This window comes from Microcaecilia unicolor, chromosome 8, assembly GCF_901765095.1.
Source record: "Microcaecilia unicolor chromosome 8, aMicUni1.1, whole genome shotgun sequence".
Classification (NCBI taxonomy): Eukaryota; Metazoa; Chordata; class Amphibia; order Gymnophiona; family Siphonopidae; genus Microcaecilia; species Microcaecilia unicolor.
Window position 1 is genome coordinate 59,327,768 of NC_044038.1, and position 24,723 is coordinate 59,352,490.

The following is a 24,723-nucleotide window of genomic DNA, read 5'->3' on the forward strand; positions in this document are numbered from 1 at the left end:
TTGTATGCTGTTTTACCCTATTTGTATTGCTCTTACCATCCATGTAATTTTTTTTCTTTAGTGCATTGCTCGGCACAACGTATACCCGAGGGCCTTAGAGGCAGTATATTACTAAAATCTTTAACAGTAACATGGAGGTATTTGGTTTCATTGATGGGAGGTAACCCTCAGATCTCCAACCAGTTACCGGTGTTGGCTAACCTCCAACTTAAACCCGGAGAGGAGAATGCTAGTTTTTGTCATTGGGCAGCTAGAGGGCTCTCTTATCTGCACCATCTTTTAGAGGCTGGGGGGAAGCAGCTTACTTGGAATACTTTAATAGATAGAGGACTGGTGGAGCCTTGTGATTTGTTCACCTATAAACAGGTGAGTCACTATATAGGAAGCTTGAATTCTTCGGATCCCAGGTTTTTGTTGAGGCAACACTTGTTGGAATTTTTTGAGCCATTTCGGGATAGGGGCATGTTAGTATCCTGTCTGCATAAGGCTTTAGGAATGCTACTTCCAGTTCCAGACAGGACAGAGCTCAGGGCCTGCTGGAGCCAGGATTTGGGAGTCTGTCCGGATTCGTTAGATATTCTTAAATTGATTTGTCGGATTCCATCCATATCGATTAACGCTGAATTATGTGAGTGTCACTGTAGAGTTTTACATAGGGCATATTTCACCCAGGAGAGAATTTATAAGGTGGGAGGGACGGATCCTCCAGTATGTCAGAAATGTCACCAGGAAATTAATTCTTTTCTTCATGCATTTTGGATATATAGGTTTATAACATTTTTTGGAGACAAGTGATACAGTATCTAGAGACATTGTGTGGAAGGTCGATTAGGATGTCACTGACGAGCTCGCTCTTAGATAAATATGAGGACCTGGGATCCCATGATTATTTTTCAAAACTCTTGATCTGCAAGGTAGGTATGCTGAGCAAACGAATTATTTTGGGAGTGTGGGTCAGCGACCAGGCCCCTTCCTATTGGCAGTGGAGAAACAGGTTTCACAACCTGATGTTACTGCAGCAGCAATACGCTCGTTCTTCCTATAAGTGAAAACAAATGTTTTTGGCCACTTGGGATAATTATCTCCAGTCCCTGCCTCGTAGAGCCTGCAGCCTAGTACTAAACTCCTTTTAGATTTGCCATTATGAATTTTTTTTGATTAAGTAATCCCAAAGGAAGACCTTGGGATGGCGAGGTGGGCGGGGGGGGGGGGGGGGGAGCGGGGTGGAGGAGCCATAATTGCACATGTAGTGAGAGGATCAAGTTTGGCATGATCCCTATCACAGGTTTTTTTTCTCTATGGGAGGGGCACAGAGTCGGGAACAGTGGGTGGGTATAGATGGTATAGTTGGTATTAAAATAATGGGGTAGGTGGTAAACATATCAGGGCATGTTATAAAAGTCAAGACACCCCTTCCATTTGGCTAGTTTGTTTGCAAATTGTAGTAGACAGTTAGGAATATATCTAATACTTTTATTAGTAGGTCGTTGTTCTTCTAATTCTCACTCCCAACTATGGTTCCCTGATGAGGTAGTAGTTTGGGAGGGGTAGGGGTTGGTTTATGTTTAACCTTGAGCAAGGATTGTCTCTCTATGGTGGTTCATTCCCGGTGGTTTCTTTCTTGTTCAATCAAAACTGTCTTACATAAGAGTGGAGACGGATGGGGGAATTGGGATGGGTGGGGATAAAAGTAAAATCTATTGACGATTTTTGGATTGTTTGATGTATTCTGCACTAGTGTTGTATTCTCTTTGCATTTCTAAATATGCTTGTATTAATCTAATCGTCAATAAAAAGATTTAAACATAAAATCAATAAAATCACTGCAAAGGGGCACCTGTCACTACTGGTAAAATCCCTACACTATGATCCAGAATAAGCCTTATTACACAGAAAGGTTTTTAGCATAACCTTAAAATTCTTAAATGAACATTCAGTCTTAATTTCTAGAGTTAAGTTATTCCTCAAAAATGGGGCAATAAAATAAAAAGTGCTCTTTCTTGTTGCCTTCCAATATGCCTGCATAGGTTTGGGAAGAACTAACTAGCAGGTGTAAACGTGAATGGGTATTTTCAATGGGTAATTATGAATGGGAAAGAATACTTACTGCATAAATTACACATTATTACAAAGTTACCCCCTTAATGAGGTCAGTTCTCTTGGAGCAATTTTCCTTCTCCTCGTCAGGTATTCTAGTACGGCATAATGGATAGGCATTTGGTGGATGCTGCCATGCACTGGCTGTGCTACAAGGAAATATTCCACTCTAATGTAAGCTCACAAATGCCCCTAAAAGGTTTTAAGCCATCTCACTTTACAGTATCTAGCATTACTCTACATGATTATTCTCAGATATCTGCATAAACCGGAACATTTTGCAATCAATCACAGTACAGTGATTCCTCCACCAATTCCATATGAATAGGCAAGAAGACATAAGATGTATTTATATTACTGGTGGATATTAGCACAACCCTGATGTGTTGTACGATGCAAAGTTTACTGTAACCCCTATTTTAAAAAGTCCCATGCTACTAAAAGTTGCTTTGTGAAAGTCAGGTTCTTTGGCTCCATGTGTGCATGATGCACGGGTTCGACATATATTTGCATGCTTTCAACATCTGCTTGCTTTTCTAAACGAAACCACAAACTTTTCATCCTCAGTTTCTACACTTGCAGACTATTTTCTGATGCCGTCATGCACGGGAAAATCGAAACCAGCTGTTGCCAGAACTGATTCAGCGTGAAAAGGGGATATTGTATTAAAATAAAAGTAGGTCTCTGGGCCATGTTAGCTCAGTTTTCTTCATAAGCACATGGATATGTGCAGCCTCTTATTTCAGCACTGAATGGTTAGTGGAGGGGGCCCCATAATTACTTGTCATTGAATATTCTGGACATTATGAATTCACCAATGTTTTGTTATTCTTTCTTATGAAAAATCAATAACATGTATTGCAATAACAAAGGGACCTCACTGTATGAGACCCTGCCTCTGTATGGTGCTGTGATCCTAGGGGGTACTGCTTCACACTAACCTTTCCATACTGCCTGTAATGGATCGCGATGCTCTCATGGAGATGTTGTGGGGTGGCAGCTGGTGGTGGTGCTTGAAAATTTCTCTCCTGTTCCTGTGACACAAGAGGACCAGGATCCTTGTCGCTGGCACACTGAAATTAGGCTCCCGCTGAAGAGACGTGACTGGCCACACTGATGAACGTTCCTCCATGTGCAGGAGGTACATATGCATGTTTTGCACATGGAGAGAACATGCTGCTATTGTGCAGACGTTTTCTCAACATGGAGACCAATACTGTCGTCGCACATTTTGTGTAGTGTATTTCCGATTGGCAGAGACATTTATATCAGAACGTCTATGACGTTTGCACTGAATCTAAATTTTTTTGTGTATTTTTGAATATTGGAACACGTTTATTTATTTCTTCTATTATGGACTTGCGTTTTTAAACATTTTCTGGTAAACATTTCGCTATTTGAACGTCATATCGAAAATGCCCCTCCATACAACAAGTGATCATGCCACTGGTATGTAGTTTCAAGCTTTCATCCTTAAGTTCACATATGATCATAGACCACCACTTATTTTATTAATATGCACAGATGATATATATATATAGGATGTGCTTCAAGGCCTCTCAATCCAGTTTCAAGATAATCAGTTGCATTGTCAATCAAACTCACATCTGCATGCATAAATAATAGTAACAGCAGAATGAAAGAATCTCATTGCTTACAGTGGGAGCAGATTTGTTTTTAGAGATAAAAATGCACCAACTTAAATGGCACTGATTTTAGTTTTAATCACAGAACTGCACTAGTAAATGATGTATAAACGTCTAGTTTACGAAATGATTGAATTTGGTTTTCTTGCTTTAGGAAAGGGCAAATTTCACATGAATCAAACTGTGCAGTGACCCACTTCTCTTTTTTCTAGAAGAGATAACTACTTCGTGCAATGAAATAGCAACAGGTTTTGGGCCAACATAGTCTAATACTTATATAGTACAGTAATGCTGGTTGCAGTATGGGTAAAGACCAATAAATCATATTTAGATTTAGATATTGCCCAAACTGATCCCAGGATTTTTACAATAGCTATAAGGTTCTTATGAATGTAAAACAGCAGAATTAGAAACCCTAAATACATCTTATAATTGGTAAAGGGAACATAGAGGAAGGGGTGAATTTACAACCATAGGCCCACTTAGGTGCACTTTCTCCCCATCTAACAATGAGAGTCTCTTCTTCCCTTTGTCAGTGGAGCATGCAGATACTGAACACCACACCGGGCTGGATCTGTTACCTATTCATTTCCAGATTGCTCAGGCGGGCAGAGAGATCCTCGAGGCGGTTGATTTGTTTGTGACACTGGCTACAGTAAAACGCAAACGCCTCATCGGTGATAATGCTGTGCAGTTTCGCAGTGAGAGGGTCAGTACTAGAGAAATCAAAAGCATCATATTCTTTTAAAAAGAGAATTTATTAGATTTAATGTTGAGGCTTCCACAACTGCTCGGGAGGCAACCACTCCACACAGAATATTGTACACAAAACCCAGATACATCAGAATTTGTGGGTTAGGCAAAACTGAAAGCCACAGTTATCATCCCATGTTTAACACAGTTAAATGGAGGGCAGGTTTGAGTTTTTAGCCAAGACCACTGCTGCTTTAGAGATCAGCTTTTATGATACCAGAATGGAGCAAAGTTGTCAGATGACTAACAACCTATATGGACCTATGTAATATTAACTTGTGCAAAAATTAAACAGGCTCATTATAAAACCACTTAGGGAGAATTATTGTGTGTTATCTGCATGTGAGATAATGGTGGTAGCACTTATTAACCATTAGTAAACGACTCTTTTAATGAGCAAGGCAACAGGATTTAGGAGGTAGTTGTGTAACTATATGAATGGGTAAAAAGTAATGTATACTTTTTCTGATTTGAAAATGACTGCAGTGAAACAAATGTACAGCGAATGCTACATACCTGTAGAAGGTATTCTCCGAGGACAGCAGGCTGATTGTTCTCACTGATGGGTGACGTCCACGGCAGCCCCTCCAATCGGAAACTTCACTAGCAAAGTCCTTTGCTAGCCCCCGCGCGCACCGCGCATGCGCGGCCGTCTTCCCGCCCGAAACCGGCTCGAGCCGGCCAATCCAGTATGTAGCAAGACAATACACTTCAAGGGAAGACACAACTCCAAAGGGGAGGCGGGCGGGTTGGTGAGAACAATCAGCCTGCTGTCCTCGGAGAATACCTTCTACAGGTATGTAGCATTCGCTTTCTCCGAGGACAAGCAGGCTGCTTGTTCTCACTGATGGGGTATCCCTAGCCCCCAGGCTCACTCAAAACAACAACATTGGTCAATTGGGCCTCGCAACGGCGAGGACATAACTGAGATTGACCTAAAAAATTTACCAACTAACTGAGAGTGCAGCCTGGAACAGAACAAACAGGGCCCTCGGGGGGTGGAGTTGGATCCTAAAGCCCAAACAGGTTCTGAAGAACTGACTGCCCGAACCGACTGTCGCGTCGGGTATCCTGCTGCAGGCAGTAATGGGATGTGAATGTGTGGACAGAAGCCCACGTCGCAGCTTTGCAAATTTCTTCAATGGAGGCTGACTTCAAGTGGGCTACCGACGCAGCCATGGCTCTAACATTATGAGCCGTGACATGACCCTCAAGAGCCAGCCCCGCCTGGGAGTAAGTGAAGGAAATGCAATCTGCTAGCCAATTGGATATGGTGCGTTTCCCTACAGCCACTCCCCTCCTATTGGGGTCAAAAGAAACAAACAATTGGGCGGACTGTCTGGTGGGCTGTGTCCGCTCCAGGTAGAAGGCCAATGCTCTCTTGCAGTCCAATGTGTGCAGCTGACGTTCAGCAGGGCAGGAATGAGGACGGGGAAAGAATGTTGGCAAGACAATTGACTGGTTCAGATGGAACTCCGACACGACCTTTGGCAGAAACTTAGGGTGAGTGCGGAGGACTACTCTGTTGTGATGAAATTTGGTGTAAGGGGCCTGGGCTACCAGGGCCTGAAGCTCGCTGACTCTACGAGCCGAAGTAACTGCCACCAAGAAAATGACCTTCCAGGTCAAGTACTTCGGATGGCAGGAATTCAGTGGCTCAAAAGGAGGTTTCATCAGCTGAGTGAGAACGACATTGAGATCCCATGACACTGTAGGAGGCTTGACAGGGGGCTTTGACAAAAGCAAACCTCTCATGAAGCGAACAACTAAAGGCTGTCCTGAGATCGGCTTACCTTCCACTTGGTAATGGTATGCACTGATTGCACTAAGGTGAACCCTTACGGAGTTGGTCTTGAGACCAGACTCAGACAAGTGCAGAAGGTATTCAAGCAGGGTCTGTGTAGGACAAGAGCGAGGATCTAGGGCCTTGCTGTCACACCAGACGGCAAACCTCCTCCAATGAAAGAAGTAACTTCTCTTAGTGGAGTCTTTCCTGGAAGCAAGCAAGATGCGGGAGACACCCTCTGGCAGACCCAAAGAGGCAAAATCTACGCCCTCAACATCCAGGCCGTGAGAGCCAGGGACTGGAGGTTGGGATGCAGAAGAGCCCCGTCGTCCTGCGTGATGAGGGTCGGAAAACACTCCAATCTCCACGGTTCTTCGGAGGATAACTCCAGAAGAAGAGGGAACCAGATCTGACGCGGCCAAAAGGGAGCAATCAGAATCATGGTGCCTCGGTCTTGCTTGAGTTTCAACAAAGTCTTCCCCACCAGAGGTATGGGAGGATAAGCATACAGTAGACCTTCCCCCCAATCCAGGAGGAAGGCATCCGACGCCAGTCTGCCGTGGGCCTGAAGTCTGGAACAGAACTGAGGGACCTTGTGGTTCACTTGAGATGCGAAGAGATCCACCAGGGGGGTGCCCCACGCCTGGAAGATCTGTCGCACCACACGGGAATTGAGCGACCACTCGTGAGGTTGCATAATCCTGCTCAACCTGTCGGCCAGACTGTTGTTTACGCCTGCCAGATATGTGGCTTGGAGCACCATGCCCTGACGGCGAGCCCAGAGCCACATGCTGACGGCTTCCTGACACAGGGGGCGAGATCCGGTGCCCCCCTGCTTGTTGACATAGTACATGGCAACCTGATTGTCTGTCTGAATTTGGATAATTTGGTGGGACAGCCGATCTCTGAAAGCCTTCAGAGCGTTCCAGATCGCTCGCAACTCCAGAAGATTGATCTGTAGATCGCGTTCTTGGAGGGACCAACTTCCTTGGGTGTGAAGCCCATCGACATGAGCTCCCCATCCCAGGAGAGACGCATCCGTGGTCAGCACTTTTTGTGGCTGAAGAATTTGGAAGGGACGTCCCAGAGTCAAATTGGAGCAAATCGTCCACCAAAACAGGGATTCGAGAAAACTCGTGGACAGGTGGATCACGTCCTCTAGACCCCCAGCGGCCTGATACCACTGGGAGGCTAGGGTCCATTGAGCAGATCTCATGTGAAGGCGGGCCATGGGAGTCACATGAACTGTGGAGGCCATGTGGCCCAGCAATCTCAACATCTGCCGAGCTGTGATCTGCTGGGACGCTCGCACCCGCGAGACGAGGGACAACAAGTTGTTGGCTCTCGTCTCTGGGAGATAGGCGTGAGCCGTCCGAGAATCCAGCAGGGCTCCGATGAATTCGAGTTTCTGCACTGGGAGAAGATGGGACTTTGGGTAATTTATCACAAACCCCAGTAGCTCCAGGAGGCGAATAGTCATCTGCATGGACTGCAGGGCTCCTGCCTCGGATGTGTTCTTCACCAGCCAATCGTCGAGATATGGGAACACGTGCACCCCCAGCCTGCGAAGCGCCGCTGCTACCACAGCTAGGCACTTTGTGAACACCCTGGGTGCAGAGGCGAGCCCAAAGGGTAGCACACAGTACTGGAAGTGGCGTGTGCCCAGCTGAAATCGCAGATACTGTCTGTGAGCTGGCAGTATCGGGATGTGTGTATAGGCATCCTTCAAGTCCAGAGAGCATAGCCAATCGTTTTGCTGAATCATGGGGAGAAGGGTGCCCAGGGAAAGCATCCTGAACTTTTCTTTTACGAGATACTTGTTCAGGGCCCTTAGGTCTAGGATGGGACGCATCCCCCCTGTTTTCTTTTCCACAAGGAAGTACCTGGAATAGAATCCCAGCCCTTCTTGCCCGGATGGCACGGGCTCGACCGCATTGGCGCTGAGAAGGGCGGAGAGTTCCTCTGCAAGTACCTGCTTGTGCTGGAAGCTGTAAGACTGAGCTCCCGGTGGACAATTTGGAGGTTTTGAGGCCAAATTGAGGGTGTATCCTTGCCGGACTATTTGGAGAACCCACAGATTGGAGGTTATGAGAGGCCACCTTTGGTGAAAAGCTTTCAACCTCCCCCCGACTGGCAGGTCGCCCGGCACTGACACTTGGATGTCGGCTATGCTCTGCTGGAGCCAGTCAAAAGCTCGCCCCTTGCTTTTGCTGGGGAGCCACGGGGCCTTGCTGAGGCGCACGCTGCTGACGAGAGCGAGCGCGCTGGGGCTTAGCCTGGGCCGCAGGCTGTCGGGAAGGAGGATTGTACCTACGCTTGCCAGAAGTATAGGGAACAGTCTTCCTTCCCCCGAAAAATCGTCTACCTGTAGAGGTAGAAGCTGAAGGCTGCCGGCGGGCGAATTTGTCGAATGCGGTGTCCCGCTGGTGGAGAGACTCTACCACCTGTTCGACTTTTTCGCCAAAAATGTTATCCGCACGGCAAGGCGAGTCCGCAATCCGCTGCTGGATTCTATTCTCCAGGTCGGCGGCACGCAGCCATGAGAGCCTGCGCATCACCACACCTTGAGCAGCGGCCCTGGACGCAACATCAAAAGTGTCATAAACTCCTCTGGCCAGGAATTTTCTGCACGCCTTCAGCTGCCTGACCACCTCCTGAAAAGGCTTGGCTTGCTCAGGGGGAAGAGCATCAACCAAGCCCGCCAACTGCCGCACATTGTTCCGCATGTGGATGCTCGTGTAGAGCTGGTAAGACTGGATCTTGGACACGAGCATAGAGGAATGGTAGGCCTTCCTCCCAAAGGAGTCTAAGGTTCTAGAGTCTTTGCCCGGGGGCGCCGAAGCATGCTCTCTAGAACTCTTAGCCTTCTTTAGGGCCAGATCCACAACTCCAGAGTCGTGAGGCAACTGGGTGCGCATCAGCTCTGGGTCCCCATGGATCCGGTACTGGGACTCGATCTTCTTGGGGATGTGGGGATTAGTTAGAGGTTTCGTCCAGTTCGCAAGCAATGTCTTTTTTAGGACATGATGCAAGGGAACAGTGGACGCTTCCTTAGGTGGAGAAGGATAGTCCAGGAGCTCAAACATTTCAGCCCTGGGCTCGTCCTCCACAACCACCGGGAAGGGGATGGCCGTAGACATCTCCCGGACAAAGGAAGCAAAAGACAGACTCTCAGGAGGAGAAAGCTGTCTTTCAGGAGAGGGAGTGGGATCAGAAGGAAGACCCTCAGACTCCTCGTCAGAGAAATATCTGGGATCTTCTTCTTCTTCCCACGAGGCCTCACCCTCGGTGTCAGACACAAGTTCACGGACCTGCGTCTGCAACCGGGCCCGGCTCGACTCCGTGGAGCCACGTCCACGATGGGGCGTCGAGAGGTAGACTCCCTCGCCCGCATCGGCGAAGCTCCCTCCGCCGACGTAGTCGGGGAGCCCTCCTGGGAGGTGGCCGCAGTCGGCACCGCACGCGGTACCGACGTCGGGGACCTCACCCCGGGCGATGGGCCAGCCGGCGCCACGCTCGACGGTACCGGAGGCGCAAGCACCGCCGGTACCGGAGGGGTAGGGCGCAACAGCTCCCCCAGAATCTCTGGGAGAACGGCCCGGAGGCTCTCGTTCAGAGCGGCTGCAGAGAAAGGCATGGAGGTCGATGCAGGCGTCGACGTCAGTACCTGTTCCGGGCGTGGAGGCTGTTCCGGGCTGTCCAGAGCGGAGCGCATCGACACCTCCTGAACAGAGGGTGAGCGGTCCTCTCGGTGCCGATGCCTGCTGGGTGCCGACTCCCTCGGCGACCCAGAGCTCTCGGTGCCGACGCGGGGAGGGGACCGGTGTCGATGCTTCTTCGACTTCTTCCGAAGCATGTCACCGGAGCTCCCCGGCACCGACGAGGAGGACGTCGAATCCACCCGTCGCTTCCTCGGGGCCGAGACCGAAGAGGGTCGATCTCGGGGGGGCTGTACCGCAGGAGCCCTCAGGGTAGGAGGAGACCCACCCGAGGGCTCACCGCCACCAGCAGGGGAATGGACAGCCCTCACCTGCACTCCACCCGATGCACCACCGTCCGACGACATCAGCAGACGAGGTCCTGGTACCACCGACGTCGATGCAGCTATCCGATGTCTCGGCGCCGATGCAGAGGCCCGATGCCTCGATGCGCTCGATGCAAGGGCGGCCGAGGAAGATGGTCTGGACGCTGACGACGTCAATGCACTCGAAGATCCCGGTGCCGATGCCGACGAAGAGCCCGAGAACAACACGTTCCACTGGGCTAGTCTCGCTACCTGAGTCCGCCTTTGAAGCAGGGAACACAGACTGCAGTTCTGAGGGCGGTGCTCGGCCCCCAGACACTGAAGACACGACGAGTGTCGATCAGTGAGCGAGATAACCCGGGCGCACTGGGTGCACTTCTTGAAGCCGCTGGAAGGCTTCGATGTCATGGGCGGAAAAATCACGCCGGCGAAATCAAAAGCCGAAATGGCGAAAATTGAAGCACCAAAATTTAGAGGGAGAAAAATCTCGACCGAGGCCAAAAAGAGGCCTACCCCGACGACGAAAGAAAACTTACCGGGGCAAAAAGCTGGAAGTACGGGGAGGATTGACACGAAACCCGGTGGAGGGTTTCCGGAGCACTTCCCGACTTTAGAAAAAGCTTTTCCGAAGAAAAAACACGCTCAAAAAACAATTTGGACGCGCGAGGTCAACTTTCCGGGGCCCGACACAGCGAAACACGACCGTACCGAGTGCGGACAAAAGAAGACTGGCCGGCTCGAGCCGGTTTCGGGCGGGAAGACGGCCGCGCATGCGCGGTGCGCGCGGGCGCGCGAGGGCTAGCAAAGGACTTTGCTAGTGAAGTTTCCGATTGGAGGGGCTGCCGTGGACGTCACCCATCAGTGAGAACAAGCAGCCTGCTTGTCCTCGGAGAATTACATTTATATCTGCTGTTTGAGGTGCACAAGTTTTCTGGGTTAAATGACATGCTTGCATTTGAAGTTTCAGAGAAATGTGAATAAGTAAAAATTCCCTCCACCCAAACCTGCCTTCAGAAACCCTTCCTTAAAGGCTGGGGTAAACCTGTGTGTATTCAGGCTGTATCCATGTAAGTTTACTTATGTATCATGAAGGTAAAATTTTTAATAAGCTATTTCTGAGGATAAAGCACTGGTTTATCGATGGAAATACCTTAGAAATTGACTCTAATAAGCGTAAATTTATAAATGACAAGCAGATAGAACATTTTACACATTCAAGTAGATCCCTATAAAAGTGCCCTGAAGTGCATGCATATAAAAATATATGCACAAAAAATATGGTGTCTACTTTTATGTGATATTTGATAAGCATTTCCAAGGCAGAGAACAGGCGGAGAAGAGGAAGCATCAGCACTTAAGCATGCATTTGTGCTAATCGCTATTGGCACACACCTCAGAGCAGGTATAACTTTGTATGGAAGATTCTGGGGAGACAATTTTATAAGGGGCACATATGCACCTATGTACTGCTATAACGCTATCCTTCCTATGTAAAAATGTATGAAACAGCCCGCTCTTGCTGTTCTCATGCATGGAAACTCAAAGATGCATTGGCTAAATAGTGTAAGCAAGCTAAATTGAGCATGCTCAGTTTCGCTTTTCCTGGTTTGCAAGGATTATACAACTAAGTCTGGTACAGAGTGGTTGACTTGTTAGTGTAGAGGAAGGATATCAAAGAGCACCAGAAAAATGTCATAAGACTATTTGTTTACAACCATTTGTCTTTTTGGTTAGAAAAAGATCTTCAAATAGCAATGTCAGTGGACACACTTGGGGACAGAAGAGGGTATGTAGGGGGAAGACACAGAAGGGCTCAGAAGGGCACTAAGATCAAACTTTACTGGCTTAGTTAAACCTTATCTCCCGTAGCATGTGTGGGTTTTTTTTTTTTTTTAATTTAAATTGTTTTGTAGACTCTGTTGTATAAATTTAATATTTTCAAAATGTAAAAAAATTTAAAATTGCTGAATTGGAAATGGATTTAGATATAAATAATAGATACATATTTTTTAATCACATTAGTATGACAGATGGCACCTTGACTCCAATCTCTTTACCATTCAAAGTGCCTCTCTATGTAAAGCAGACATGGCAATAAAGTGGCCTGGGATAGTGGCATTGGACAGATTTCTGTTCCCCTGGACAGATTTCTCAGAGATGATTATATGCATTCTTTCCTTTTTCCTCCAACAGGAAACATTCTGGAAGTCTCAACAGAGAGTCAAGAAAGTTTAACAATGAAAGTGAGATGATAAAGTAACCACAAATATAATCAAGTGAAAGGTCAGGAAAGGAAGGGTAGAGGAAGAGGAGTAATCTGGTAATTGTAGGATATCCATAACAACTTATTTATCATATGGTAATGCCCCATCTCACATGTTCATGGATCACACAAGTGAATATACTCAGAGATAAGCCTTGTATTTCTTTTATTTTACACTCATGAGAAAGACAACTACAATTTTGTCCACGTAAATATTTTTTTGATCCAGCAATTCTCTCTTACTCCTATTTCTAACAGAAGTATCACCAAAGTCAGCAATCTGTGACAAGAGCCATCATTCTCATCACCCAGACATTTTTCTCCTATTTTATATCCCCCACCCCATTCGCTCCCACACATACACACACTTTAGTTGGGCTATTGCAATCAGTATCCTGAGTCAGAAGACATGTACTATAGCTTGGCTCCCTTAGGTATCTTACAACCGGAAGCCCCTAATTGGCCAACTAGATGCCACTTTGTGCAATCTGCACTACTTCCCCAGCTCCCTTGGGTTGCCAATGCTGCTTTTGCAGCCTGGATAGACCTGGGAAGTGGAAGTCCTGAAAGAGAATCCAGTGGAAGTCCTGACCTCGGAAGGGACCCTGAAATCATCCGCATGGAGGTTTCCATCTAAGCCTCTAGGCTAGCTCATATGTAAATTTTGAGAAAATATCAACATTATTAATAATAAACAGTTCACAAGTCCTGCAGTTCAAGATAAAGAGCCTGAACACCCAGAGACATACAACTTGTCTAGAGAGAGCAATAACAGGACCAAACATTTTATTCATAATATCAATGTGTCTCTATAAAGTATGACTTGCAATTCTGGGAACCACCGTTTCCTTAGGAGGCAGTAGCTTTATTTGTTTTTACATATTTGGGATCTCCTACCACAAACATTTTTAGAAGAACAATGAGAAAGGAGTTGACACTCTGGCATTATGGGGATAATTTTATAAGGTTATCCCTAACATGCATAAATGCAGGTATTTTAGGGGTCCTTTTACTAAGCTGCGGTAAGCACTAGTGCATGCTTACCACAGTTTAAAATGCCTTAACGGGGGTCACGCTCAGGCGTCCTGCAGTAAGTTCCAAACCAGAACTCACTAACCATACGCTAAAAAAAATATTTAATATTTGTTGGAGGGGCATTTGGGGGGGGGAGGGCAGAGAATAGGTGTTCCTGCACTGACCAGTTAATATGGATGCGGTTAGTGCAGGATTACTGCATGAGCCCTTACCACCTACAAAATAAGTGTCGATAACTGGTCATGTGATAATTTTTATTAATGGCAACATTAGCACATGGCCGTTAACAGAAAAAAAAATAATCAGCCATTTTCCTGCTGCAGTAAAAATGGCCTTAGTATGTGGGGAAAATCAGCATAAGGGCACGCTAACGTCACTTTTTTACCGCAGCTTAGTAAAAGGACCTCTTAAACCGGTTAAGCCATAGCTCTGCTCAAACTCTGCTCCCGGACTGCCTCTAACCTAGCTAGTTAGGGAATGGCCAGTTAAAGCTGATATTCAGCAGCACTACCTGGAATATTGAGCCCAATGTCTTTAAATCAAACTGTGGTTTCCATTCAAATTATAGAAGAAAGGGCTATAAGTCAATAGATGCCAGACTTCTCTCAGGAGAAAAGTCTAAAATTGACAGGCACAAAAACGAGACAGCAAGCCCAATTTGCATAGGTGCCATTTCATTCAAAATCTGTTTGGGGGAGCAGCTGCTCCCCTTGCACCCCACCTACCTATGCCTCTGGCCATCAGGGTCTCTTTCTCACACACACATCTACTGGTCAATGGGGGTTTTTTTTCCACTTCAAGTTTTCTTTTTTCCTTTTTTTGAATTGAGAATTTTCAAAATTGTTATAATACATTATTAAGAAAGCAGCAGGAAAGCCATACTATCAAAAAAAAGATAAACATCCACATCAATCCCCACTAGACCACATCATGAGGTATCAATAGAATCAATTAATAAGAGTTAAAGAAAATAAAAACAAAGCGAGAATGTGCAAGCAGATAAATTATAAGACCCCAATTAACACCTGCAAACACATTAGAACTTAGAAACATCCACTTTACCTGCAATGAAGCACTCTAAGAGGCAGATGCTCAAAAGTAAATGTGGGCGCTACAGGCCATTAGCTCCGGACTAGCACCCGCATATGTTACCACAAAATGTTCAGAGCCAGCGAGCGTGTGAAATAACAAGCTTGCTGGCTCGCTAATAGCATGCAAATATATACTAAACAGGACCATTAACATTCCTCCCCAATACTCAGCAGGCAGTGTGCCAAACAAGAGCACTGCTCCTGCAGCAAACCCTACGTCAGCTCAGAGCTGCCTTTAGGGTTGCAAGGGCATTGGGGAGGAATGGGGAGATCCTGTTCAGCATATATTTGCATGCTTCAGGCCCCTCACCACCCCGAAAGATGTGAGGGCCTGGTGGTCCGGTGGACTCCAGGCCACAGCCCCCCCCCCCCCCCCCCGAAATAAAATTTATACCTGGTGATGCAGCAGGACCCCCCTAGCCCCCCAAAGGACTTAACCCTGGTGGGACACCCTAGTCAGGACCCCCCCCCCCCCCCCCCACCCAGTGGCGTATCTCAAAGTTGGAGAAGGAGGAACTGAGTCCTATGCCCTCTTCCTGCGGTCGCCTCCTCAAAATTTCAGGGTGAGATGCCACCATTTTGAGGAGGTACCTGCAGGAGGAGAGAATAGGACTTAAGAGTGCTGCACAAGAGTGAGGATAGCGGGATTCCCACAGGTTCCATAGGAATCCCCTCCAGGACTGTGGGGATCCCTCGGGGATGGACTCAGGTCTTGTGGGGTCCCCACGGAAATGCATGGTGATCCGAGCTTTGCCTTCCCTCCCTCAAGCTGCAGGATGCGCTCCTGGCACATGCCTCAAGGCACCCTGGTGGTCTACTGGCTTCTTCGAGGCAGAAAAGATCCCCACTCTTTCCTGCCTACTGCTGCTGATCCTCTCACTGTCACCATTTTTTTTTATGGCTGCCAAGACTTCCAGCAGTGGCCTCATGACAATTCCTGCCCCAAAGAAACCACTAGACCACCAGGTTACCTTGAGGTATGTGCCAGGAGGGCACCCAGGACTGGAGGGAAGGTGGATGGATGGAATGATGTGTGGGAGGGAGGGAACTGTAAAAAAACAAGGAGGTTTGTCTCCGTTTCCCCTTCCCCACGCAGCCATCATTGCCATACACTCAAAACAAAGCAAGCAAACCTATGAGCTGCTGTATTCACGTTGCTCTTTATTGTTGGTAGCATTTTTATTTAATCTCCCTTATATTTTTAAACATGCCAGCTTGTGCAGCATACGGATGTACAAAGAGGAAGTATAATAACGGAATACTTTTCATAGGTAGAGTAGTAATCAGTGTATCATTTGGAAGGCTGGTTATAGGGGGACACCCTAGCACTGTTTTATTCATGCAGAGATTTTTTTTTTCTCCTGGTAAAGGGCCACTAAAACAGACATGTTATGAGAATCAAGTGCTCACCATTCAGAGTTTCTTTCTATTTTGTTTATTTACTTATTTATGCCATTTATATCCCACATTAAACATGAATTAGGTTGAAACCTGGGAGTATTTAAAATCTTTTTTTTTTCCTGTGCTTAAATCAAAAGAAAAAGATGGCATGTGGGAACTTGCTCCTTTTGCTGTGGTATATTATAAAAATGCGCTTGCCTTTTTTTTTTTTTTTTTTAAATGCCCAGTTGGATATATATGCTAATCTCAACTCTGTTAAATATTTTACACATATCCATCTACTTGCTCCATGATATAACTACATTCTATTATTCTGTCTCACTGTATTTTCAAATGTAAGCTACACTGAACCCAAGTTTGTTTGGGATAATGTGTGATTATAAATGTTTAAAAAGTCCCTTATTTCTAATAATCTTTTTGTTATTGTTTCCAATATTGTTTTGGGTGAACCTGTATAGTGGCCTACTGGCTTCAGCCCAAATAATGGGCTAGAAGGCTCACCTCTTCTCCTGCTTTATCTAACTTCCTTGGTAAAAAGGATGGAAATGTGGGTGCAGGGAAGAGGGGAAAAAAAGATTGGTAAGGGGGACATATATGGAGGAGTGGGGAAGGAAAAAGGGGAAATAGAACACATGAGATAGAAGGGGATGGAGAAGAGAGGAACATTCTGCTCATGGATGGGAGGGAAAGGAATGGGACATGCTGCTCATTGATGTTTGCATTTTTGGATATGTGTATCTTAATTTTGTATTAGTAGACCACAGAAGAAAATGATTTTTGTTACTTTTACTAGTATTTTTTCACTGCTTATAGAATTTGGCTTTCTTGGGGGGGGGGGGGGGGTCAAGCTGACTGCTGTGCGGCGCGGCATGGCACAGTACGACACAGCAAGGGTTGTGCAGACCGGGATGGAGGAGATTACTTGAGGCGGGGATGGGTTACAAACCTGTGGGGACGACTTTGATTTCTGCCCCTCTGCAACTCTTTAGTAGGACTCTGTCCCTCATCCTCCAACTTTTGAGGTAGACCATGGGGGGTGGGGGTGGGGTCCTGGCTAGGGGGTCCCACTGGACCACCAGGGTTGAGGTTGTGGGGGGGGGGGGGTAGTTTAGGGTCCCACTGGACAACCAGGGTTAAAGTCCTTTGAGGGGGTCACGCTGGGCCACAAGGTTTAAATTTTATTTTGGGGGCAGGTCGTTACATGTTTGGGGGGGGGGGGGGGGGGTTGTCCTGCTGGATCACCAGGTTAAAATTTTACTTTGAGAAGTGGGGGCCTAGGGGAGCCTGGGGTCCACCAGACCTTAAGGTTTGACAGGTCAGGGCTTTTCTCCTATGCTCTCTGAACATATGCTCAAGAGCTGTGCCTAACGCACAGCCCTGGAGAGCATGCCCAGGCAGATACTTCCTCTGTAAATACAATGTCAAATTATCTTGTAAGTTCTTATCCATTCTAGTTATAGCAAGAAAAATACCTTTCAAGGAGATATCTTGTGAAATCAGAAGGAGATTCAGAAAAAAAATTGCAGAGAAAAAGGAATTGTATTTGAAATATTCACATTCAGAGTTCCAACGGCTCCTTGCAGCATATCCTAAGAGCCTCTCCCATTTGATGAAATATGGGAGGGCATCATGCTCTCATGTTCCAAAGCGGATGCAAGCTCTCCACTAGATACAGTTGTGGAGGTGGGGTTTGAACCTCCATGGAAAGTGAAGCCTCAGAGGGAGAAAGATACCGAATGGGAGGCTGCAACAGGCACAGAAAGTGGCTTTAGATACTGATCCATAGGGCCTTTCATTACAGTCGGAGTCACAATTTTCTTCAAACCTCCTTTTTCTTTTTCCCACTGAAGCGGAGCAGGGTATCACGCTCCACAGGGTCTGAAGGGGCTCCAAAGGGCTGGGCACCTTTGGTCACACCCCTTCGGGCCCACAACCACATTCAACAGTAGAGATGCCTTGATATATAATGGAAAAAGGACCTCCTGTGATGGCATCAGGAGCCCAAAGGTGTCCAGCAAATTGCCTGCACAGTCTCAGAAAGTTCCAGGTAGCTCTTCTCAAGTTAAAGATTAAGAGCAGACCCAACATTTAACTGGATTTGTAATTTAAAACATTTTTTTTTATAAACCAAAAAGAATTTTTTTGATGCCATTACTCTTTTGTATTTAACTATCTCTCATTTTGTTTCAGACATCAATCATCAATAATCTTGCAGGCATTAGTCTTAATGATTTTACCATAATAAAACACGCGCTCTCTTTTTTTGGGGCAACGGGAGAGCAGTTTTTAAAGGGAAAGGAGATGGGATTTTATATACTGCCTTTCTGTGGTTACAATCAAAGCAGATTACATATTACATACAGGCACGTATTTTGAACCTGGGGCAATGGAGAGTAAGTGACTTGCCCAGAGTCACAAGAAACTGCAGGTGGACTCAAACCCTGTTCCCCTGGTTCTCAGGCCACTGCACTAACTATTAGACTACTCCTCCACTCCTAAGGGGCAGCGGAATAGCTAGAACACTAGTGGGGGTGGGGTGGGGCGATACAGTGGGCATGGGTGGGCACTAGGGCACACCAGTCTTCTTCCCTCCCACCTCCTCCCCTACAAATTAAAATTACCTTAGCTGGCAGGGATCCCCAAGCCCTGCCAGTTATACAATTCTGGAGCTGGCCTGATCCCCTAAAGTGTGGCTGTCAGCATCTCAAAGTGCTGCTGCTGCTGGCAATGTATGCATGCTCTGTTGTATACACAAACTAAGCACAGCCACTGTCAGGGGATCAGGGTCAGCGCCAGATTGCTACAGCACGCAGGTCTTGGGGGATCCCTGTCAGCTATAGAAAGGTGTATCTAACTGCTGGGTGGGCCTGAGGCAAAACTGATAGCCCCAGGCCCAGCCATGGCTACACTCCTGTGAATGGGACTGATGTCTTGAGCTGTGAAAAGGGATGAGGATGGGAAAATTAGGTTCTTACCTTGGTAATTTTCTTTCCTTTAGTCATAGCAGATGAAGCCATTACGTATGGGCTGTGTCCATCAACCAGCAGGGGGAGATAGAGAGCACTCAACTTTGCACAGTGCCTCATGGCCAGCCAGCTCCACTGCCTCTTCAGTATTTGAAGCTTCCAAAGCAGTATGGCAAACCGCAATGGGAATAACATGACCTTTCCTCACAGCGAACGATGGCCCTTTAACAAGGGCATGAACTCAAAAGGAGGGAATGAACACATCCTCCTGGAGGGAATAAACTCGTCCTCCTTATTGTATAACTGGAGGGGATACCCGCAACCTCCTGGAGGGATATAAACTCATCCTCCCAAAACAAACTGGAGGGAATGGACTCATCCTCCTATAAGTGAACATGAATCCTGAAGACTGTTTTCCAACTTTCTCCCAAGGAAGGAACTTCAGGAATCAAGAACAGAACCTGAAACAGATTCACAGCATACAGACAATCATACAGGGAGGGCTCATGGCTTCATCTGCTATGACTAAAGGAAAGAAAATTACCAAGGTAAGACCTAATTTCCCCTTCCTTGTCATCAAGCAGATGAAGCCATTACGTATGGGATGTAACAAAGCAATCCCTATATAGGGTGGGAACAGGTTACACCATGCGCTAGCACTTGTGCTCCAAAACGCGCATCCTTCCTAGCAGCCACATCCAGACTGTAATGTCGGGCAAAAGAGAGCTTAGAAGCCCATGTTGCTGCACTGCATATCTCTTGACGAGAGAGTGCTCCAGTTTCAGCCCAAGAGGAAGAAATTGCTCTGGTAGAATGCGCCTTAAAGGCTACAGGCGGAGATCGGCCGGCAAGCAGATAAGCTGAAAAGATAGTTTCTTTGAGCCAGCGGGCAATAGTGGCTTTAGACACTGGAGACCCTCTGAGAGGACCTGATAGCAAAACAAACAGATGATCATAGATCCTGAAAGAGATAGTAACTCGCAGATACTGCAGCAGAGTCCTGCGCACATCCAACAGGTGCAACTGCCCAAAAGATTCTGGAAACTCCTCCTTATCAAAGGAGGGCAAGAAAATAGGCTGGTTTAGGTGAAATGCTGAAACCACCTTAGGCATGAAGGAAGGCACGGTCCGAACCGTGACCCCGGAATCTGAGAATTGTAGAAATGGGTCTCTACAGGAAGCGCCTGGAGCTTTGACACCCGTCTCGCTGAAGTAATGGCCACAAGAAAACGGCCTTTAGTGTCAAATCTTTCTCCGATGCTCACTGAAGCGGCTCAAAAGGAGAAGCCTGCAGGGCCCTCAAAACTAGCCCCAGGTTCCAAGCTGGACAGGGTGCTCGCACAGAAGGCCGGAGCCGAAGCACCCCACTAAGAAACCGTGCCACATCTGGATGAGCAGCTAAAGACACGCCTTCAACCTTACCATGAAGGGAGGCCAGCGCTACCACTTGCACCCGCAGGGAATTATAGGCCAAGCCTATTTGTACACCATCCTGCAAAAAGTCCAGAATCGGCATGGGTGTGATCGCTTTTGAAGCACACCAAGACTCAAACTTGCGCCAAATCCTGGCATAAGCCACGGAAGTGGAACACTTGCGGGCCTGCAGGAGAGTGGAAATGACTGTGTTTGAATAGCCTTTGTCCCTCAATTGCGCCCTCTCAATCGCCATGCCATAAGACCAAAGAGGCAGGCGTCCTCCATGGCTACCGGGCCCTGTGACAACAGGTTCGGTACCAGAGGTAAAGGAAGGGGAGCCTCCACTAGCATCTGTCGGAGGTCCGCATACCAAGGCCTCCTGGGCCAATCCGGGGCGATGAGGACCACTTCTCCTGGGTGCAGCCGAATCCGCAGGAGCACGCGCCCTATCAAGGGCCATGGAGGGAACACATATAGTAGGCCCGGAGGCCAGGGCTGAGTCAAGGCATCCAACCCTGCCGAGCGAAGATCTCTCCGTCTGCTGAAGAAGCACGGGACTTTGGCATTTGAACTTGTCGCCGTAAGATCCATCATGGGTTTGCCCCATTTGGCACATATCTGAAGGAATACTTCGTCTGCTAGTTCCCATTCTGCTGGATCGATCTGATGCCTGCTTAATCGGCTTGCACGTTGCTCTGACCTGCAATGTGAGCTGCCGACAGAAACTGAAGATGCAGCTCGGCCCAGTGGCAAATCTGTTTGGCCTGCGCAGCCAGTGCTCTGCACTGAGTGCCACTTTGTACATTTATGTAGGCCACTGCTGTCGTGTTGTCCGACATCACTCTGACAGCCAATCCTTCTAGGGTCACTTGAAAGGCCAGAAGCGCCTGAAACACCGCTTTCAACTCCAGGCGGTTGATGGACCACTCCGACTCCTCGGGTATCCATAGACCCTGGGCATGCTTCCCCTTGCAATGTGCGCCCCAGCCCTTCAGGCTGGCATCTGTCACTACTAGACACCAATCGGGGAGCGCCAGCGGCATTCCTCGCCGCAGCATGCTGGTTGAGAGCCACCACTCCATGCTGAGTCGGGCCGCAGGGAGCCAAGAAAGTCTGCATTGATAATCCTGAGAAACTGGAGACCATCTTTGAAGTAGGGAATACTATAGAGGTATCAGGTGCGCTCTCGCCCAGGGCACCACTTCCAATGTGGCTGTCATCGATCATAGCAGCTGGACAATGTCCCAAGCTCGCGGGCGGGGCATCCTCAGGAGCAGACGGACCTGATTCTGAAGCTTGCACCACCTTAGCTCAGGTAGGTATACATAGCCCGAGTCTGTGTCGAACGTGGCCCCCAAATATTCTAGAGATTGTGAGGGGGTCAGGTGACTTTTGGCCATATTGACTACCCAGCCTAGAGATTGAAGTACTGAGACCACTCTGGCTGTAGCTTGATAGCTCTCTGTTACAGAGTCTGCTCTGATGAGCCAGTCGTCTAGGTACGGGTGAACCCTGATACCTTCTCGCCTGAGCAAAGCAGCTACTACCACCATTACCTTTGAAAAGGTTCGGGGAGCTGGTTTGAGGCCAAAAGGCAAGGACCGGAACTGGAAATGTTTTCCCAACACCGCAAACCTCAGAAACTTCTGGTGCGGGGGCCAAATTGGTATGTGCAAGTAAGCTTCTTTCAGGTCTAGAGACGTGAGAAACTCTCCTGGCTGTACCACAGCAATGATGGAGCGCAGGGTTTCCATGTGGAAATGCCGCACTCTCAGGGACTTGTTTAATTCTTTTAAGTCCAGAATAAGGCAAAAAGACCCACCTTTTCGCGGCACCACAAAGTAGATGGAGTATCGGCCGTAGCCGTGTTTGGCGGGAGGTACCGGGGACACGGCCCCTAACTGAATCAGACCTTGCAAAGTCTCCTCTACTGCCGCCCGTTTGGCGGCAGAACCGCATCGGGACTCCACAAACACATCTCTTACTGGGGCATTAAATTCTATTCTGTAGCCATCTCTGATCAGGTCCAGAACCCACTGATCTGAGGAAATATTGGCCCACTCCTCGGCAAAGAGGGAAAGACGTCATCCGATGACAGGAAGGGAGGAGGGGGCCGGTGCACCATCATTGAGAGGGTCGCCCCTGAACTCCAGGCCTAGAGCCGGTGGCTGCGGAACGCTTGTCCGAGCGAAAGGAGTTCCTCTGCTGAAAAACGGGCGGTACCTTCTAGCTTCACGGAAACGAGGTCTATAAGAGGAGTGGACCGCCTGGCCCTTGGAGGAAGGCCTCGGCCTATCTTCGGGCAAGCGCTGGGGTTTAGGATCTCCCAGGCCTTTAACAATTTTTTTTTCCAACTCCTCACCAAATAGGAGAAGGCCTTGAAAGGGCAACTTCACCAACCTTTGCTTAGAGGCCATGTCCGCTGCCCAATGTCATAGCCAAATAAGACGGCAAGCCGCCACTGCTACTGCCATTTGTTTAGCCAAAGCTCTGACAATATCATAAAGGGCATCAGCCAAAAAGGACAAGGCCAACTCCAGCCACGGAGCCACATCCAAGAAGGGCTCTGCTCCATCTCCGGGCTGTTCCACTGCCTGTTGCAACCATGCCAGGCAGGCTCTAGCAGCATAACAACTGCATGCAGACGCCCGAACAGTAAGACCTGCAATTTCAAAGGACCGTTTAAGTGCTGCTTCCAGCCTACGGTCTTGTACATCCTTCAAGGCAACTCCTCCTTCCACAGGGAGGGTAGTTCTCTTTGTCACCGCAGTGACTAGGGCATCTACTTTAGGCATTGCAAAGCGAGCCAAATGCTCCTCACGCAGAGGGTATAATTGCCCCATAGCCCTGGAAACTTTCAAAGGTCCCTCGGGGTCAGCCCACTGAGCGGAACTAAGCTCTTGGATGGAGTCATGCAAAGGAAAGGCTCGAGCAGGCTTTTTGGTACTAGCCATCCTAGGATTCACAGAGGAGGCCGTGCCACTGTCAGGCTCTTCACTAGAAAGGACCTGTAGGGCATCTGAAATAAGCGCTGGCAGCTCATCACGGTGGAAAATCCTCACCGTGGAGGGATCATCCAGATCCTGTGGTCATTCTGCACCTGACTCTGGCTCCTCAGACCACGAAGTCCTACCAGAACTCTCCAAATCCTCACAGCCCGACCACGGGGGGGGGGGAGGAAGGAGGTGCACCACAATCTGAAGGGGAATTAGCCCTTCTACGCTTTTCTTTATGCCAATTATCAGGGAAAATAGCCTCAGCGGGCAGTCCCAGGCCGAATCCACCAGGCGGGGGGGGGGGGGGGGGACAATAGAAGGGGCCTCAGACGACCCTTGAGGGAGAGCTCTTTATCAGCATGTATGCTTTATGCAATAATAATACAAAATCAGGGGAGAAAAACTCGCCCTGGGCACCCAGATCCCGTCCGGGGCTAGCCGCTCCCTGAATAGCCTCAATTCGAGGCCCCCCCCCCCCCGGGCTCAGGGCTCTCCGTCTCTACGGAGGCCGCGCCATGCGGAGAATTCAAAATGGCGTCCGCTGCCAGCTCTGAGTGGGAAGAATCATCGCTCGCCATGCTCGGGCCGGCTCTTACACCTGTACAGCATGATTTATAGAGCCCCGCTGCTGATTTGCGCTTGCCACACCGGGAATAGCGCTTTACATTCTCTGCAGCCATCACCGAAAACGGCGAGAAAATTCAAAATGGCGGTTTCGTGCCAAAAACGCCCCGATCGCGGGCCCACCCCGGAGGAGTTAGAAAACACTCTTACCTCACCGGACCGAGTATCACAGCTCCGGTCCAATAGAAGAATCAAAGGAAAACCTCTGTTCCATTTTTTTTTTAAATGCTGTGAGGAAAGCAGAGGTAATAAGAACTCCAGAGGCTCAGATGAGTGGGAAAGGCAGGGAAAGGCGAACCAATGTGCCTGCATCCACTGAGTGGGAAAGGACAGGGAAAAGCAAGCTAATATGTCCACATCCACGGGGGCATGGGTAAGGCAGGGAAAGGGCTAACCTATGTGCCTTCAAAGTGAAGCTGCTATTGCCTCTAACACCCCGGCTAACAACTGGCAAGCCAGGAGCCACCCCCAGGCAGATTTTTGATGGAGCTCGAAGAAGCTGCAGCCACCCTGCTTGGGGAGATAGAGAATACTGAAGAGGCAGTGGAGCTGGCTGGCCATGAGGCACTGTGAAAAGTTGAGTGCTCTCTATCTCCCCCTGCTGGTTGATGGACACAACCGATAC

General features: G+C 48.1%; 1 protein-coding gene across 7 annotated transcripts in view; it reads right to left on the reverse strand.

The window, feature by feature from the left end:
- RAB11FIP3 (RAB11 family interacting protein 3) overlaps window positions 1–24,723 on the reverse strand; it is a 304,304-nt gene that overhangs the window by 62,694 nt on the left and 216,887 nt on the right. For 5 of the 7 annotated variants that reach the window (XM_030211107.1, XM_030211111.1, XM_030211112.1 and 2 more), the window contains one exon: window positions 4,325–4,459. The exons of the other annotated variants lie outside the window; for them this stretch is intronic. In XM_030211107.1, coding sequence (XP_030066967.1) covers window positions 4,325–4,459 — 135 coding nt within the window. The remainder of the gene's footprint in view (window positions 1–4,324; window positions 4,460–24,723) is intronic. 7 annotated transcript variants of the gene reach the window in all.